At 38.5% G+C, this 20,591-nt stretch overlaps 1 protein-coding gene across 4 annotated transcripts in view; it reads right to left on the reverse strand.

Moving 5' to 3' along the window:
- Positions 1–2,051: 2,051 nt before the first annotated feature.
- The window catches only part of LOC132300248 (probable ubiquitin-like-specific protease 2B), a 53,480-nt gene continuing 34,940 nt past the window's right edge, over positions 2,052–20,591 (reverse strand). For all 4 annotated transcript variants that reach the window (XM_059797259.1, XM_059797260.1, XM_059797261.1 and 1 more), the window contains 3 exons: positions 20,011–20,130; positions 3,970–4,371; positions 2,052–3,302 (listed from right to left, as the gene is read on the reverse strand). In XM_059797259.1, coding sequence (XP_059653242.1) covers positions 3,048–3,302; positions 3,970–4,371; positions 20,011–20,130 — 777 coding nt within the window. In that variant the 3' untranslated portion in view covers positions 2,052–3,047. The remainder of the gene's footprint in view (positions 3,303–3,969; positions 4,372–20,010; positions 20,131–20,591) is intronic.

Raw genomic sequence — 20,591 nt, forward strand, 5'->3', positions numbered from 1 at the left:
TATATATATATATATATATATATATATATAACTATTTACATGAATCACTTATACCGCCTACCGCCTTTGTCGCTTTGGATTAGGGCAGCCTGAGCTTATTTCGCTTGTGTCTTTATTTTTAGTATGGTGGCTGAAGTTGATTGGGTGGCTGTTTTAGAATTATCTGCAATCTGGACTGGCTCTATCTAATTTATTATTTTGTATATATTATTATATTTTATTTATTTTTTCATGTTTATTCATATTAATTATATAAAAAAAATCCTTACTGGTAATGTATCATTTTGTTAAATATTTATCCTTATCAATGAATCAAGTAATCTTATGCAAGTTCATTATTTTATTTACTACATATTTTTTCAAAATCACAAATATAGGTGGTTTTATGAATAATATATGATTTTTTTTTTTTTTTTTTTTTTTTTTTTAAAACATAATTTTCCCAAAATCACTCAACTCCCCAAAATTTGTTTCCCTTTTTGTGACTTAATTTTATTGCTTTAACGCTCCCGCTCTTGAATTCACTTTCGCTCCCACTTTATGTGATTTAAAATTTATTACATACTCAATCAAAGTATATTTTCTTTTCCCCCAACTTAAATTTCTATAAATCTCTGTGACTACTAGGAAAAACAAAAAAAAAAAACCTTCAATGAAGTTTCAAAATTAAGTCATACGTCGAAATCGGAAGTCCAAAAATCTAGTTACATCATCAAAATATCCAAACTAAGTACTCTAACAATCTTTCTTCAAGACTAATATAATCACATCTTATTTTATTATAACCAGACCTTTAATGAAGTTTCTAAATTAAGTCATACATTGAAATCGCAAGTCCAAAAATCTAGTTACATCAAAATATCCAAACTAAGTACTCTAACAATCTTGCTACGAAGGCTAGAGAGTGCAAGACTAATACTTTCTTTCTTTTTTCTATTGACAATTGAAAATTATTGATAAATGCTGGATTAGTCAATCATCACTCACATAAATATGTAAGATTTGTCCAACTTTGGGACTCCAAATCATTATCCAACAAAAAAAAATATATTTTATTATTTGATTTTAGGATGGCTACTCAAGTATTAGGGTATTATTAGTTGTTGCGACTTTTAAGAAGCGATTAGGATGGTTACTCAAGTATTAGAGCATTATTAGTTATTGTGACTTTCGACAAGCGACTGACGCAACATTTACAAAAAATTATGACACATCATCACTCATGATAGGCCCCACAGGGGATTATGAGTGTTGCAATAGTCAACTGGTGCAACATTTACAAGAAACTATGACACATTGTCACTCCTGATAAGCCCCACAAGAGGCTATAACCGTGAGCATTGTAACAGGCACCTGTCACAACAAATAAAGTTTTCCTAAGTATTAAGTCCTAATATTACCACCCTTGTTTTTATCAAAAAGAAAATTTCATCAAGCTAAACCAAAGGATTATAATCAGAAGTTACAGCCCCTAACAACCATGTAAGGTCAATCTCACTCTATTATCCCACAGACTCTTTTCTCCTCACAGCAGAACTTCTCAAGCCCCCCATCAAGCCAGCAACTTTCTATCAGTGTTCTTTTTCCTGCATTCATTATCATAAATCTTCTTATTCAATAAATACCACCTCTTCCTATGATTCCTCTTATAAATCACTAAACATTTCATTCTCAAGATGTATCTCAAAAGAAGAAAACAAAAATTAATAAGACGGTGCCACATTAATGTATAATAGGTAAGATAGTTGACAAATAGGAAATATTAATCAATTTACTTCCAACAAGAAAAGCAACACCCAGCTAAAATATTTGTTGTAGAAGTATACTCTTACACCTAACAATTATTCAGATTTCCAGCTGATTTTTGAGAAACTAATTTATTCCAACACAAAGGAAAAAAAAAAAATGTCAACTAGCCGGCCTACCTCTATTTGTAGCCGGTGTTTTTGTTCTCACTTTGTCATTCCTGGTAGTAGGGACACATTTCAAATATTTTCTGGTGAAACAAGCAGAACCCACAGACAATGAGGGTCATGAACCAGAGAATGCACTAACAAGCAAACTCCTAAAATTTAATTATATGATATATAGCAAAAAAACTCATTTGGTAGATGGGGTACAGGACACAGGAAAACTGTTAAAAAGATACGAAGACGAGTCTCTTGCACTGCACCCACCGAAAAGCCCTATTCTGATTTGTTTGGGACAGTGACTCGGGGTTTTACATAGCCAGCCTCTACCCCCTATACAAACCTTTCAAACTTTTGTTAAACACAGTTCTCCTAACACTATTTACCAAAAAAAACTTCATCTAAGCAACTTCCTGGCCAGCTTTCTTGTAAGTCGTCTTCCAATTTCAGGCGGCATAAGCCTTGGTTTTTTTGAAGCCTTCAGTTCTGATTCTGACATTGCTGACGTATTATTTACTTTAAGATCAGCTTTTTTATTGGATGGGCTGAGACTTTTTCCTTCACGGGAAGGAGAATCTTCACTCTCACTGACAATATCTACCACGTTCGCGTCTTCAGAATCCTCAACTATACAAACCGCAAGTCTCGCACTTAACATGGAAGACGATTCAGAATTATCTTCTTCCTGAGGACTTGAACCCAGAAGTTCTTCATACCAGGGAATTTCACTATCTTCTGACATTGCTAATGTATTATTTACTTTAAGATCAGCTTTTTGATTAGGTGGGCCGAGACTTTTTCCTTCACAGAAAGGAGAATCTTCACTCTCACTGACAATATCTACCACGTTCGCATCTTCAGAATCCTCAACTATACAAACCGCAAGTCTTGCACTTAACATGGAAGACGATTCAGAATTATCTTCTTCCTCATGACTTGAACCCAGAAGTTCTTCATACCGGTGAATTTCACTATCTTCTGACATTGCTAACGTATTATTTACTTTAAGATCAGCTTTTTGATTGGATGAGCTGAGACTTTTTCCTTCACAGGAAGGAGAATCTTCACTCTCACTGACAATATCTACCACGTTCGCGTCTTCAGAATCCTCAACTATACAAACTGCAAGTCTCGCACTTAACATGGAAGACGATTCAGAATTATCTCTTCCTGAGGACTTGAACCCAGAAGTTCTTCATACCGGTGAATTTCACTAACTCCTACTTCTGATGAAACCGGCTCTTCCTCATCTTCCTCGAGATGCATAGAAATTTGCAGTGCTTCAACAGTTTTGGCAGAATATGAGGTGGAAGGTACAGTAGTTTCATCCGCATGCCGGCCAGCTGCTTCTGTTGGTGAATAAGAAAATCGCTCCACGGTCTCCTCACCTTCCTGGTTTTTTTTTTTTTTTTTTCAAGACAAAAGATCAACCAAAGTACTGGGTAGCCAGTAAATTATATCAATGGAAAGTATATTTAACATGATCAGGTTTGAACTCATTGGTTCACAAGGACTAAATCATACCATTGTTAGGAATTTAAATTGACTTTTCTGTCTGTTGTCACTCTCTCATTTACATTAGAAATCAAATCAATGAACACTAATGTAGTTCCCTAATATGCATGTTTAAACACTTATTCACACTGTAAGCATCAAATACACAGTGAGCCAGCAACACAAAACATATCATGGAAAATGAGTTAGAAGACCCTTTAGCTCAGCATGCTGGAACGCCAAATGGCATGATGAAAGCTTGATGGCGGATATAGGGTTAAGGTCGGAACACCTGGACTAGAAGCAGAAAAGAACAGCTCAATATTTTTAGGCTGCAGATATCCCCAGAAAATGGTGCTACCCTCAAACATTTTTTGCCTAACTCCAAAAGGAAAGGAGCAGCTTTTTCACTTAATAGAAAGCTATGAAGGCTGTTTTGTAATGAATTTTGTTGAAAACCTAACTTCAAAAAAACCCAACCATGATTTTAAAATCAAAATTGTGATAATATCTTTTGCATATAGAGTAAATAATCACTATGAGTACAACAAAGAAAATAAATTACCTCTATTGGTGAAATGACAGTCTTAAACCGACTATGTGATACTATCTGCCCAAAAGGCTGAAAACTTCCATCAGTGAGTAATCCTGCAGTAGCTCCTGGATTTAACAAATCCTCGAAAACTAATCTCGATTCTCTAAAACATTGTAGACCTCTCAGAGGGGAAGCTGATAATGGAGTAATTTCCAAACTGCCATGAGATTTTTCTGCTGAATTGGATATTTCCCCAAGAAACTCTACGCCAGTGTCCCTCCCATTTACATCTTGCAACATAGAAGGATAATCGTCATTGCAAGCAGCTTGAGGAACTCTCAGAGAATTATCTTCAACTATTTCATATATTAATTTCCTGATATGATCACGTTTCATAGAAACCTCTGCAGGTGGGAACCAATCCTTACTAAGCTGAAAGAAATGAACAGATTTGTAACTTTTGGAATGCAATTTCACTAAGTGAGAGAAAAGCAGATAAAACAATAAAATACAGTAAGCAATAAAATACAGGAACTGATGTATTTTTGGTCTATAATGCATCGAAGCAGATTTTCTTAAACTAATGAACTTTCTTTTAAAAATTAGAAATATTACAAACCAACCCTAACATGTTAATTTGTACTAATAAATGAACAAAGTAATTATTCATAATAACTTTCTTTTAATTTTGTAAGCACATGGATAAGGATTTCTAGCTCCTGTCATGACTTGGTCTCAGGTTTATGGTAGAAACTCCAATAAAGCCCACCAACAGCCAGCAATCGTCACCTAACAAAGGAATTTTTACCAATCCAATATATGCAGTTTCTAGTTAAGAACATTCAAGTAGTTCGCATAATATTTACAATGAAAAAGGTTACAATCGGTCAACTAAAATAATTAATTGAGGCTAAAGAAGAACATACAGAAAATAAGCAACAAGAAAATAGTTAACACTACAAAGTGTCGAGAGGATCTAGGCCGAGAGCAAAAGAAAAGAAAAAAGGGATTTGTTTGATCCTTAAATGCATCTTCTGTTTTCAAAGATAGAAGGGAAACCCACTACATCTTCAGAAGGCAGCAGCTGAATTAGTAAAACCATGTAGTCTCTAAAATGTCACACTAGAGAAGAAGTACAATTTCCCCATGAGCTCGAACACCATCTTAACAGTAACACCTAAAACCAACCCTGTTGTCTAGAACAAAAGGAAAATATAAGGGAAAAAGGAAAAGGATGAAGACTAAAGAAAGATTGCACGTTTACCATATCAAAGCACACTGCTGACAGCACTCGAAGCTCTTTAAGATGGAAACATGCTTCCATAGAAGCACACTTTAGAGGAGGGAAGCACTACACTTCAGAAGCTTCCCAGAAAACGGGGCAACAGAAATGCAACGTTTAATTATTTCTAATTCATACGTTATCTTTTCAAACTATATAGTTCTAAAATTCGATACTCAAAAATTACAAAATTGCTCTTCTAAAATCCTTTTGTCAACCCCAAGTAGTTCAGAAAAAGACTTTGTTGAGTTGAACTTCTAACATTCTTTTAGGACTACCACAATCTTATTTTTCTTTCACTAGGGATGAAAACCAATTTTAAGATTAGTCAGTTATTTCTTTTAAATTAATAGAATAACCAATTGCAAGCAATATTCACAAATTTACAGCATGACGCTTTCACTATAATATGATCATAAAAGGCCGTAGTTTCTGAAACCTAAACATGAATTTGTTCCAGAACTGCTAATAGCGTTCTCATAACCATGCAACATGCCTTTTTACCAGTCCTACTTACATTCAGCTTCCTGCTTGCTTTCCCCAAATCTCCAAGACTTCGCTTGCTAGACCCACACTTAACTCGGTAGGTTATCATCAAGCTTCAACTCAACTTCATGATTATCCATGACTTGATTTAAAGTGCATCATTCAAGATGTTTCCTATTTTACTTATGATCAGTCTAGACAACGAGCGTACCAATTACTTGGGGGGTAGAGTAGAGTATATCATATAAGATGTAATGGTAAGGACCAGAACCCGAGGCACTACCTAAGGTGGGCAGGCGGGCGGGGGTTGTCTATCTATCCATAGCAATAATAAGTAGATAAAAAGTAAAACAATGGATACTCACGTGAAAATTCCAAGGGGGAATATCGTGGGACCTAGTAAAGGCAAAATCAAAATCCATTATGTGTGTGAGAGTACAACCTAGGTTAACATAGTCTAACCCAAGAAACCCCTAGTTACATCCCGACATAGATGACACCAATATTTCCCCCAAAAGACTCCAGGTTATCCTTTCGCTCATCAACATCTGCTCTTCACGAATCTGCTACTTCAGTGATTTCGATCTCGACCACTAGTCGTCCGGGTTCAATCTCTGTGTAACGATTGATAGCAGTGTTGAACTATCCGATCAAGTACACTAGCAGTAGCTATCTACACACAATGGAATGCTCACCAAAACAAAGTATGATGAATGTAAAGAAGAATAAAGATGCAATCTAAAGCTCAAAAATAATGCTATCTCAATGAGATCTTAGTGTATAAGAGATGTTAAAGATGCGTTATATTTGTGATGTGGTGGCCCGAATTTGGTCCCAGGTCACACCCCGATTATGACCCGATGACCAATTGGATGAGCTTTGACCATATGACCCGACGACCGTTTTTGTTGATGGGTCGTGGACCCTAATTAGTACTCTCTTGTAGCTCAATATATAAAGACGCTTAAGGTTTGGAGTAATGGTCAAGGGATACTGAAAATCGTACACATAGAGAGAGTGGGGCTGAAACTTGTAATCTCCGATTTTACTCATAATGAAGACTTTTACCGGATCTCCACTATGGACGTAGGTTTTGCCAAACCAAGTATAAATCTTTGTGTGGTGTGTTTATTTTTCTATCCTGTTTCGTAATTGTTGCTTGGTTTGTTGCGTTTGTCATAACAATATTCAACCTAGGAGTGTGCATATATAGGCAAAATAGACTGGTCTTTCCATGCATTGCTATTGACAAGTATTGTGCATTTATGCATCTTCAACACTTTTCAAGTATACCACCTATTGGGAGAAAATATAGGGAATTGATCTGTATGGGAGTATCTTTAGGGATTGGAATTTATCTGATCTTAATTTGATTTTATATGATATTATTTTCATCATCTGCCTATTAAAGGCATACGATTAATGATTTGATTTACTTTCCACAATTTCCACTCATGCAATAATTAGTCTGTAATATAAATTAGGAGCATAGCTAATGAAAATTTGTGGCTTACTAGAGCCTTTTACATTCGACTTGGTATCAGAGCCAAGAACACGACACACACTCCACTGCTTGATCTCTACTTCATCTTCTCGTGGTTCATCCTCTCCTCTTTCTGTGTTCTTTAAATTTTTCAGTCACCAACCACTAAACCACACCCAAGCAAACCAAACCCCTTCGGTGGTATTTCTTCTTACCTCCATCACTTCATTTGGTAGAGGGAGGGGTCTCTCTCTAAACCAACGACCGGCTCAATCGTTACGTGTTGTTGACAAATTGTCCAACCTTTTTCCATACTTTGTCAACTTCCGCAAGGGTCAGTACATGCTGTTAACGAATTGTCCGAACGAGTTTCACTCTTGTAGACAGAGCTTCTCTAGCCCCTGTGACTTGCAGACAACAGTATTTACAATCTACAATTCTGTAAGAATCTGCGATTTGATTCTATATCATCACAATTTGAGAAATGGAATATGTTCAAACAAAGGATAACACATGCTATGGGGATAGTTCCCAAGCCTAAAGGATTCTAGTTTTATTAAATGGGAAAAATTTTCCGTCTTGGTCGAGATCAGTGAGACTTTATTTAGAGAGTCAGGGTAAAACTGGATATTTATTAGGCATTATTAAAAAAATAGCACTTACCGAACCCATGTTTACACAATGGGACATTGATAATTGTACCATTCTTGGGTGGTTATTCAATTCTATGGAGCAGTGTATTTATAATATGTTTATGTATCATGAAACTGTACACACATTATGGACTGCTCTCACTAAGACCTACGCTCATGCTCGTAATAAAGCACGGATCTATGAGTTACATCGAGATATCTCACAAGCTACCCAACACGATTTGAAGCTATCGGTTTCAGATTACTTTGCCTTCATTCAGTCACGCTGGGAGGAAATTGCTTACTATGAATCCCTTGGGGATATCTAGCAGAGGCTGCAGGGATTATTAAGGCTAGACATGAGCGCCATCAGATTTATCAGTTCCTTATGGGACTCCGTCCAGAATTTAAGGCCATTCACGCTCAAATTCTGAATACTACACCTCTACCCTCTCTTTTCAAGGCTTTTACTATTATTGATGGATGATCGTTGACATCAGGTTACACCTTCACTGGCTCCTGCTACACTTCCTGCACCTGGCATTGATCAGATGGCATTAGTCGCTTCTTCTAGATCATCTGGTACTCGTAGCCGTGGCCGTAGCAGTAACCTTGGACGGGAAAGTTCTACCATATGTGCACACTATGGAAAAACTGGTCATGCTAAGGATAGGTGCTTCCAGCTCTACCCACACCTCAGATCTAGTAGCACTACAACTTCTACTGCTGTTGCTATTGCCGAGTCCTTTGGTGCCCAAGAGCCACCTGCTCCACCTGGATGTATTGATATGCATCAATTGCATATACAAATTGAGTTTATTATCCGAGATCATTTACTACAGGCAGCTCTCCTTTCAGCTACATCTGCTGCAGCTCACTTAGGTACCATCCCTTCAACTACATCAACTGCAGCTCACTTAGGTACCCCATCTGCATTCCATTCCTCTCAGTCTGGTATTGTTCCTCTAACTTGGGTCATAGATTCTGGTGCTTCCGATCACATGATTGGTGAGTCTCAATATTTTTCAAATATGGAAGTATTCTCCGGGCAAGTACGCCTTGTTGACGATTCTTTTACACCGATCATTAGTAAAGGTAATGTTAGTTTATCTCCTGATTAATCTTTACACTCTGTTCTTCATACGCCTAACCTTTCCCTTAACTTATTATTTGTTAGCCGCTTAACTCGTTCATTGGCCTGCTTTGTGACTTTCTTTCCTGATCACTGTGATTTTCAAGACCTAGCTACGAAGAGGATTTTTGGCAGGGGGTATGAGAGGGACGGGCTGTACATCTTTCAGACATCTCCAATTCTTGCACATGCTTTCGTATTACCGAACTATGGAAGGCATTCTTTTACGAACCAAACTCTTGGTTTATGGCATGCTCATCTAAGACATGCTAATTTTCAGCATTTGTTATCTTTTTTTCCTGCATTACGAACAGCTTGTAGAACCCATCAGTTTCGGTGCATTGTGTGTGAGCTTTCTAAACACACACGCACCTCTTATATTTCGCGCATGCGGCGTAGTCCTTGATTATTTGATATTATTCATTATGATGCTTGGGGAGGTCCCCCTGTTACTTCTTACTCTGGTTGTAAATACTATGTGACGTTTATTGATGATTACTCTCGTTGTACTTGGGTTTATTTACTTAAATCACATTTTGAAATATTGTCTACATTTATTTCTTTCTTACAAATGATTAAAATCCAGTTTAATACTAATGTTAAGACCATCCTGTCAGATAATGGGAGGGAGTATATCTCTAATGATTTTCGGTCTCATCTTAATCAATTGGAGATTCTTCATCAATTGACATGCCCTTATACACCGGAATACAATGGAGTGGCAGATCGTAAAAACTGTCATCTCATGAGTGTTGTTTGGTGTCTTTTACGTGGCATGCAAGTTCCTGAATCTTGTTGGAATATAGCAATTATCAATACAACTTTTTCGATTAATCAAACCCCTAGTCGAATTTTAAGGGGTAAGGTTCCATTACATATTTTGCGACCAGACATCACCTTTTTCCCTATTACTCCTCGTGTTTTTGGATGTACATGTTTTGTTTAGGACCGACGTCCTACGCGTACGAAGTTTGATGATAAAGCTATTCGTTGCGTTTTTTTGGGTTATTCGACTATGTCGAGAAGGTACCGTTGTTATGACCCTAGCACTCGTCGGATATTTCATTCTCTTGATGTCACTTTTTTCGAAGATGTTCCCTTCTTTGGCACATCTTTTTTGCAGGTTCCATCTTCTTCTACTCCATCAGTGACTTTCTCACCTCTGGCTCGGCCTGCACCAGTTCTATCCTCAACATCTCCTCCTGTGGCTTAGCCCGAGCTTCGTGTATACACTCGTCGCTCACGAGACCCCTTCATGCTACCCTGCCACTGTCCTCTTCTAGTACAGGTAATCCTAACCCTACTATTCCCAATTCTACTTCAGATCCTACCTTGCTTACTTCTGTTGTAGATCCTGCATCGCCTACTTCTGATTCTGATTTGCTTATTGCTCTTCGCAAAGGTAAAAGGACTTATGTGACTAATCATCCTATTGCCCAGTTAGTTTCTTATCAGGGACATTCCCACAATTACCAGGCTTACCTTGCTGCCACCTCGGATATTTCCATCCCTCGAACTGTATTGAGGCTTTGCAAGACCAACATTGGACAACAGCCATGACTGTTGAGATGGATGCCTTGCAAAAAAATAAGACATGGGAGCTTGTTACTTTACCACAAATAGAGAGGACTGTGGGTTGTAAATGGGTATTTACAATCAAATATAAACCAGATGGTACTATTGATCGCTACAAAGCTAGGCTGGCTGCAAAAGGCTTTACACAAAACTCCGGGGAAGGACTTTAACGCCACTTTTGCTCCGGTCGCTAAGCTGACTTACTATCCGCCTTCTTATTTCCTTAATGGCTTGCTACTTTTGGCCTCTTCACCAGTTAGATGTGAAGAATGTCTTTCTTCACCAGAATTTGACAGAAGAAATTTATATGGATCCTTCACCTGGTTTTCGACTTCGGGGGGAGTATTCTGGAAAAGTGTGTTGCCTTCTAAAATCCTTATACGGACTGAAACAGTCACCTCGGGTACGGTTTCACCGATTTAGTGATGTAGTTTTTTCCATAGGGTTCACTCGATGTCACTCAAATCAAACCTGCTTCTTTCGTCGTACTCCAGAAAATTGTTGTGCCATTATCTTAATATATGTTAATGACATAATTGTTACAGGAAATGATGCTTCTTTCATTGACAAGGTAAAAATAGACCTTGGGCAAACTTTTGAGGTTAAAGACTTATGTCACGGGCCTAGAGATTTGGCGCAGCGGCATGGCCCGTGTAGCACCAAGGCGTTGCTTCAATTTGCACAAGCGCCCTGATTAGCCACCACAACCTGCCCTCCCAAGGATACATGCTGACTGGTTTCGGCCTGCCTTGGCCTCGTCAGGGGAACGGCTCCAGCTCCCGACCAGTTTGTGCAGGAATGGTCAACTCCTTTCTTCGTAGTAAAGTCCACAACCAGCGACAAGCTCCTCGAATTGAACCTAGTCGAACTGCCTGAACTTTAAAAAGGTATCATCCAGTGGTCCTGCACGCCCCTTCCCTGGAACCATTCCCAATCAATCTCTGCTCTTTGCCAACTAGCATGCGTATCTTCCATACTCATGGCGTTGTTAGGGATCACTTCGTGACACTCTCCCACCTGAATCCTACGACACCCTCGTCGCAGTACGACGCTGCTCCACTGCGTTCACTCCTTTCCAAAGTCTTGACTCTAAGCGGTATGCTCGCCTTCCCACCATCGCTTCTTTGTGCAGCTCTCTGCACTGCACTCGCCTAATGATAGGTCTCGGACTGAGGGGATGTCCATTCCTTTAGAACGCGACTCTTCGTTATGCCACCTCCTTGACATCCCGAGCAAGCAAGGGCCTCCTGCCTACTTGATACCCGCCCTTCCCCACGGTTTGCATCACCCAAGCTCTCACAAATTTGGTGAGCGTGGCCCTCCGGTGCGCAATTTCAAAGGACGCTTCTTCTTGGGGAGATGGAAGCTCTCCTCTAACTGCATTAATTCCCCATCGACGCAACTTCAGTGCACCGTCTTCTTTCTCTGGCCCCCGGATCGACGAGGGTGCCCACCTCTGTGCTTACCCCAAGTCCTGCTCTAATACCATTTGTCACGGGCCTAGGGATTTGGTGTTGCGGCACCAAGGCGTTGCTTCAACTCGAGCATGTTCCCTGGTCAGTCACCACGACTTGCCCTCCCAAGGATATATGCTGACTGGTTTCAGCCTGTCTTGGCCTCGTTAGGGGAACGACTCCAACTCCTGACCAGTTTATGCAGGGATGGCCAACTTCCTTCTTCATAGTCAAGTCTAAGACCAGCGACAAGCTCCTCAAACTGAACCGAGTCAAACTACCTGAACTCTGAAGAGGTACCATCCTATGGTCTTGCACGCTCCTTCCCTGGAACCATTCCCAATCAATCTTTGCTCTTTGCCATGCGTATCTTCCATACTCATGGCGTCGTTAGGAATCACTTCGTGACACTTAGGTCCCCTTCGATTTTTTCTTGGTATTGAGGTTGCACGCTCTAGGCATGGCATTTCGCTCTCTCAGCGGAAGTATGCACTAGAACCCCTACAGGACACTGGTATGCTTGGGTGCCGTCCTACTTCCTCTCCTATGGATTCGATGCATTGGCTTTATGTCGAGTCTGGAGACCGTCTTCCAGATCCGTCTGTTTATCAGCACCTTGTTGGTCGCTTAATTTATCTTATGAACACTAGACCTGATCTCACATTTGCAGTTAGTGTTGTGAGTCAGTTCATGCATGCTCCTCGGACCTCACACTTAGATGCAGTATACCGAATTATTCGGTAGCTCAAGTCCTGCCTAGGACTTGGTCTATTCTATAGATCCACACCACAGACTATTATCTCGTGCTACACCAATGCTGATTATGCTGTATCTTTGACTGACCGTCGCTCTACTTCAGGTTTCTGTACTCTTCACGAGGGCAATTTAATTTCTTGGAAAAGTAAGAAACAAAGCGTTGTGTCTCGTTCTTCTGTAGAGGCAGGGTATCGTGCCATGGCTCAAGGCACTTGTGAGATCCTCTTGCTTCGTTCCTATTGACTGAGCATGGAGTCCCTGTATTTAGTTCATCAACACTCTTCTGTGATAACCGGTCTGCTATTATGCTCGCATCTGACTCAGTTCTTCATGAGAGGACAAAGCATATTGAGGTTGATATTCACTTTATCAGGGAGAAAGTGCGATGTGGAGTTATCCATACTTCTTTCGTTTCTTTTACTAATCAGCTTGCTGATATATTCACAAAGTAAGGACAATCTGCTCTTCACGTTGGTACTGGTAAACTAGGCTTAGTTGATATCTTCACTCTAGCTTGAGAAGGAGTATTGGGAGAAAATATAGGGATTTGATCTGTATTAGGAGTATCTTTAGGGATTGGATTTGATCTGATCTTAATTTGATTTTATATGATATTATTTTCATCATCTGCCTAATAGAGGCATAGGATCAGTGATTTGATTTACTTTCCACTTATGTAATATTCAGTCTATAATATAAATTAGGATTATGGTGAATGAGAATTTGTGGCTTACTAGAGCCTTTTACATTCAACTCCACCAAACATTATGCTCCAAGTTTATTTTATCAAATATTATATCAGACAACACATTCATATTGATGTCTTAGAGAATTTCTAAATGGATGAATTAAAATTTCTTCAGATTACTATGACTTTCTAGGGTTTTATAGAACTTCTGTTGTCAGTAATGAAAGAATTGAACCCCCGAAACAGCTGAAGTTCATAACAAAATTGAAAATCAAAAACTTGGCAGAAATTTCAATATGACAAGGCAGGACCACAAGTGCATTTGATTCAGACTTGAGGTCTGCGAGGTTATTAGAAGCAAGTGTTCGCATTATGTCATAGTAAAAGCCGGAGTCTAATTTTTGTTTTATTTTCAGAAGTTGGTTTATTAGTGTCAGAATTTATGTCAGATCCGGACTCTGAAGAGAGAAAACAATTAAGATAAAAAGTGTAAAAAAGTAAATTCAGCAACTGAATTAATAAATTTTCAATTAGGGTTCATAGTCATGCATTCTATTATCATACTTGGGGCCAATGCATACATGTTTTGATTCACAAAAAAGATGTTTAAATGCATGAAATTGTTTTCTGATCAAAATTTTTTTTACAAAAACAAAATGCTAAGATAGATGTCTTGTTTGGTTTTATCAAAGTCCAGTTTACTTCGATTGACCGAAAGATGGAAATTTGCTTTCTATGGAAAGCTCGATCAATTGATTTTTGTGATATATTTTGAGAAAATTACTCTTAAACCTAATTTAAAAGGATGTCTTCTCTAATTTTACACAGGCCTCTTATATTGGCAATATACATGGGATTATAATCAGTATAAGATATCTTCATACATATTTTTGTGAGAGCATGCATAAAGAGATTACATATTCATCTTTTTCTTAAAAAAACATATTTTCTTTGCATTGTGGATTGTTGATCATCACCATCCTTGTGCTACACAGAGAATTCACCACAAGTGTTTCTACACAATGCACACAAAACCTGAATGTTACTAGTTATGAAGATCAATGTGCTGAAGGAGAAGCAGATCTGTTGATTGACGGAGGCAATATCTTGAGAGAGAGTCCAGGTAAGTTTAAGTCAAGAGGTTACTAGCAAATTCTAGGGTTTCGAAATCTGGTTAACAGAATTGTAAACATCTTACTCATGTTGGATTTGATCTGCTTAGACTAGGGTTCCGTGGTTTTTCTCTGTAGTGGTTTTCCACGTTGTTCATAATCATATGAGAGAGAGAGAGATTGTATCTTGTATATTCAACATAACAGACCTAATAAGCCTATGCAGGCTTATATAATGATTACAAGTCTTACTTAATAACACAAGGGCCCTATCAACTTTCTGTAATTACATAATGACCCAACACTTATATATATATATAACATTCTAACACTCCCCCTCAAGCTGGAGAATATATATCAAATAATCCTAGCCTGGAACAGATAGTTCTTAACCGGTTATGACCCAATACTTTGGTAAACATATCAGCTAATTGATCTTCAGACTTCACAAATGGAGTAGAGATGCTCCCACTTAATAGTTTTTCTCGAATGTCCTCTCATGAAACACAGGATTTGATGCAATGTGAACTGCTGCTTGATTATCACAGAACAATGGAGTAGGAGCTTCAACTGTCAACCCAAGTTCTTTTAGAAAATGTTGTATCCATGTCAACTCACTAGTGGTATGAGCCATTGCCCTATACTCAGCTTCAGCACTAGATCGAGCTATCACCGTTTGCTTTTTACTTCGCCATGTAACGAGATTTCCTCCTACAAATGTGCAGTATCCTGTAGTAGATCTCCTAACTAAAGGAGAACCAGCCCAGTCAGCATTTGTAAAACCTTCCACCCTGAGATGACCATTTGATTTATATAGTAACCCTAAACCTGGAGCTTGCTTGAGATATCAGATAATCCGAAGAATAGCAATCCAATGTGGCATTCTAGGGACTCCCATGAACTAACTTACAACACTAACTGCATATGAAATGTCAGGTCGAGTGATAGTGAGATAAATTAATTTCCCAACAAGGCGACGAAATCTGCCCGGGTCATTAAATAGATCACCCTCATCAGACACAAGTGTTATTTTTGAATCCATAAGAGCATCAACCGGACGACCACCCAACATACCTGTTTCTTCTAATAAGTCCAACACATATTTCCGTTGGAATAAACTTATACCCTTCTTGGATCTAGCAACTTCAATACCCAAGAAATACCTAAATTTACCCAAGTCTTTAGTGTGGAATCAATATTGCAGAAACAACTTCAACTTAGCAATGCCTTCAAAATCATCACCTGTGATCACAATATCATCCACATAGACCACAAGAAATATGAAGCCAGCTTTAGTGTGCTGGTGAAACACCGAATGGTCGGTCTGACATCTGTTAAGACCAAATTTTAATGCCACCTCAGAGAATTTCCCAAACCAAGCCCGTGGAGATTGTTTCAATCCATACAGGGCCTTTTTAAGGCGACAAAATGTGGAGATTTGCCATCTAATACAAATGACGGCATACAGTTAATAAGCTGACAGGCAGTAAGAACAGCATCACCCCAAAACCGTTTAGGCATACGCATATGAAACAAAAGAGCACGAGTTACTTCTAAGAGATGTCGATTCTTACGTTCTGCAACTCCATTTTGTTGAGGAGTATAAACACATGAATTTTGATGAATAATTCCTTTATCACTAAGATATGTATCAAATGGAGTTGAAGAATATTCCTTAGCATTATCAGAACGTAGAATACGAATTGGACATCCAAACTGAGTTTTGATTTCTTTGCGAAATTTTTGAAAAATTAAAAACAACTCAGAACGATGTTTCATTAGAAACAACCAAATCAGGCAAGAATAATCATCCACAAATGTCACAAAATAATGAAATTTATTGATTGAAGAATGTTTTATTGGACCCCATACATCTGAATGAAACAAATGAAAAGGACTAGAGACACGATTATTAACCCTAGACTTGAAAGACATGCGATGGTACTTACTAAGTTGACAAACTTCACATGACAAGAATTTCAAATGACTAAGACTAGGAACTTGACACTTCAAAACTTGAAGTGACGGGTGACCAAGTCGACAATGCCACTGGAATGGAGACAGAGAAGACTGAAGAGCCACAGGATAAGGGTCGAAATCAAAATAATATAAGCCACCAACTTCATGTCCCGTACCAATCTTCTTCTTCGTCTTGAGATCCTAAAACACACAAGAAGTAGGATTAAATGTAACAAAGCACTGGAGAGATTTAGTAAGCTTACTAATAGACATTAAATTAAAGGGAAACTGCGGAACATGTAAAACGGACAAGAGAGACAATGAATCACTAAGTTGAGTTGTCCTCAAACCTGAAACCTGAGTGGATGAACCATTAGCAAGAGTAACTCCTTGAGAAGGAGAAACAAAATGAAAATCAGATAGAAGAGAAGAACATCCGGTCATATGATCAGATGCTCCAGTGTCTATGATCCAAGGTCTGCGAGTGGAAGACAATAGACATGTGTGTGCAATACCTGACTGGGCAAAGGTAGCTGTGGAAGATGAATTAGATGCTTGCTTATAAGACAAAAACTGAGTATACTCATCCCGTGGAACAGGGACCGTATCTGATTCAGCCACATTGTGAGATCCAGAAGCAACATCATTCGGAGAAGAGGAAACTTGATTTGCATAACTAGATGGTTTCCCATGAAGGTCCCAACAAAAGTTCACAATATAATTAGAAAGACCACAATGAGTACATTTTCTTAATTCCCTGCCACGGCCACGTCCTCCTCGTGAATCACGACCAGCACGGGTGGAGAGTCCCCCACGACCTCCACGGTAAGCATTATGTTCACCCTTTGAAACTACCAATGCTGAATGCTCACTACTCTGTCTAGCATTCAAATTTGATGTATCATTTGCTAGTGTAGCACGCTGAAGGCAAGAAAACACCTCAGCAAGAGAGGGAAGTGTTGGACTGCCCATAATCTGTGCACGAAAAGGCTCATATGCTGATGATAAACTAGTAAGAAAACGGACAACATTAAAGTCCGCACGCTGTTGTTGCATACTGCGAACATCAGCAGTAATGGGCTGATACATATTCAGCTCTTCACAGACTCCCATAACTTAGGAATAATACTCTTCTATACTTTGAGTACCTTGTTCAAGATTGAAGTACTGCTTACAGAGTTCATAGACACGAGTAATATTACCTGTCCTAGAATACAATTGCTGCAATTTGTCCCATATCTCCTTGACAGTATCCAAATAAAGTAACGTTGAATTAATTTGGGGTTCCATGCTGTTTATCATCATAGAGAAGATCTGCGCATCTTCCTTTTCCCATGCATCAAAAGAAACATCAGTTGCCTTGAGTTTCTCTTTAGTCAGATGAGTACCAAGACCTCTGCCTTTGAGAAAAATGGCAACAGATTTAGCCCACAGTATGTAATTCTTCCCATTGAGTTTAACTGAAGTCATGGGAGAATGAAGACTGTTCGTGGGAGAAAGCAAATCTGAACTGGATGCCATGTTGAATCTAGCAAAACAGAGAAGAAAGAAAAAAAAAAAAATAGCAGAATCTGTATTCTGGCCGAACCTGGAAAACGGGCCGGATCTGGTCAAACGGGCCGGATCTAAGCTATCCCAGGTTTAGTAAACCAGGGTTGGAATAGCTATATCCGTGTAGCCAAACATGGGTCTTCTTCTTCACACCTTCACAGACGCCGGTGAACAACGCAGTGGAGACGACGGCAACCCACTCACAATCAACGGCCGAATCAATAAGCAGCGATCGCAAACCGAGACTGTAGATGTCGACGAATCAAAAGGATGAACCTCACCTCTGCAAATCGAGACTATCGATGTCAGCGAGATCGCTGAAAAACAAAGAGGAGCTGTTGGTGATGACGAACAAGGCAAATACGACGACAACCAAGCTGACGACGACGGTGAACAAGCTGAAGACGACGATCGAGGCTGTAGATCTGACGACAACGCTGAATGATCTTCAGATCTGACGACGAACAAGGAACTTCCAAAACCACCAACACCACAATCGCGATGCCGATCTCATACAATAACAATCCAATTACAGACTCTCACACCCATGATCGCAGCACTCTGATACCATGTTCATAATCATATGAGAGAGAGAGAGATTGTATCTTGTATATTCAACATAACAGACCTAATAAGCCTATGCAGGCTTATATAATGATTACAAGTCTTACTTAATAACACAAGGGCCCTATCAACTTTCTGTAATTACATAATGACCCAACACTTATATATATAACATTCTAACACACGTAAAATCGTGCGTTTATAAAAATCTGTTACTAGTTAAAAACTGAACAAAATCTATTCACCCCCCTCTACCTCTACTTTGGATATTTGCACAGCTTGACATATCAAAGCCTGTTATTTCTTTAATTTTTATGAGAGCGTATCATTGTGAGTTTCTAAGGTCAGATAAAAGATCTCACTTCATATGCAGACTTCAAACCACATGTAAGGCCTAACATCATAACATTGTCCCTAGCATCTGGGAGCAACTAACCAAGTGCATGAGAATGTAAAGCCCCAAATATCACCAAGCATTCAGTCATGCTTACTACTTGAAATTTAAAATGTCTAGTATGTATAAAACTATTGATGTCAAAATTCAAAATTCCACATGTATCATGCACCATACACGGAATAAGTTGCTTCAAACAACCAAAGGGCCAGTGGCCTAGCGGTATCGGCCTCTTACCCTCCAAATGGAGGTCAGGGGTTCAAGTCTCAGAAGAGACATGTGTGTGTGAGTACCAACTAGAAAAAAAAAAAAGAAAAAAAAGGGAAGAAGAAAGTTGCTTCAAACAAGAAAATATTTAAGTGTTACATTCCCATTTTGTCCAACATAATTTTAGACAACACATTCAATTGATGACTTAGGCCTAACTGTCTGAGGTTTATAGAACTTTATAGGCAATAATAAAATAAATAAATACCAGATGCAGCTGAATTTACATCAAAATTGAAAATCAAAACTGTGGCACTAATTTCTACATTGATTAGGCAAGAAAAAAGGCATTTGAGTCAGATATAAGGTCCGATAAAGATCTCACTTGATGTGAAGACTTCAAACCACACGTAAGAGCTGATATGATAAATGGCATTATAATGCTGTCCCTAGACTTGTGGCAAGTATTCAAGTGCATGAGAATATAGCATGAAAATTACCTTCCATAAAATCGTACTGAATATTTGAGATTTAAAATCTCTAGAATAAGGATAAATCAATGTGATGATATGAACTCCAACGTGCATTATACCGAAAATGTTGCTTCAAAAATTAATTTTTTTAAGTGTTACAATGACTAGTTTGGCACAAATAAATGATAAGTCAAAACTATGCACTAAAATTAAGGCTGCTTACCAACAAAGAGGAATACTTTCTATTTAATAATATTTATCTCCGTTTCTTATATAAAGAAAATTTAAAGGTTTTTTTTTTTTAATGATATGAGATCACTTACAAAATGTGAAAACTTCTTATTGCTAAAAAGTCTGAAGTCAACAGGAGCTTGCTCCAGAAAAAGTTCCACATAATGCAGCAAGAAGAGGCCACAATCAAAACAGTTCTCCTGCTGCGGTAGCTGAACCAAAATGAGAAGTGAGAAAGTCAGGAGACCACTCACCCATATAACAAAGAAAGGGGATCAGGCAAAGTCAACACGACAGGGAAATATAGGAAGGGTGGCTTAATTCTTATTTCATCATACTGTACATTTGAGGGTACAGAATATAACTATAAAAAATATAATTATTATGGCATTAAGCTTCTTTACATTACAAAACTGACGGCTATGAGAACCATTGAAAAGGAAAATAAAGTTGTTTAGGTATTTAACATTAAAACAACATCTATGTGATACAAATAAAATCACTGCAAATAGAAAGTATATTAGACCCGAACCTTTTTTTTTTCCAAGTGACCCAAACCTTCCTTCCACACAACACTGTCCACTTGAATAATAAATGGGGACCATATATGCACATATTCACTAAATTAAAACTTGGCATGACATGACATGACTGAGTTGGTCGAGTCGTAGCT

The sequence above is a fragment of the Cornus florida genome, unplaced genomic scaffold (genome assembly GCF_030987335.1).
Source record: "Cornus florida cultivar Cherokee Brave unplaced genomic scaffold, ASM3098733v1 CherokeeBrave_3.0.0_Hap2_Chr03, whole genome shotgun sequence".
In the NCBI taxonomy this organism is placed as follows: domain Eukaryota; kingdom Viridiplantae; phylum Streptophyta; class Magnoliopsida; order Cornales; family Cornaceae; genus Cornus; species Cornus florida.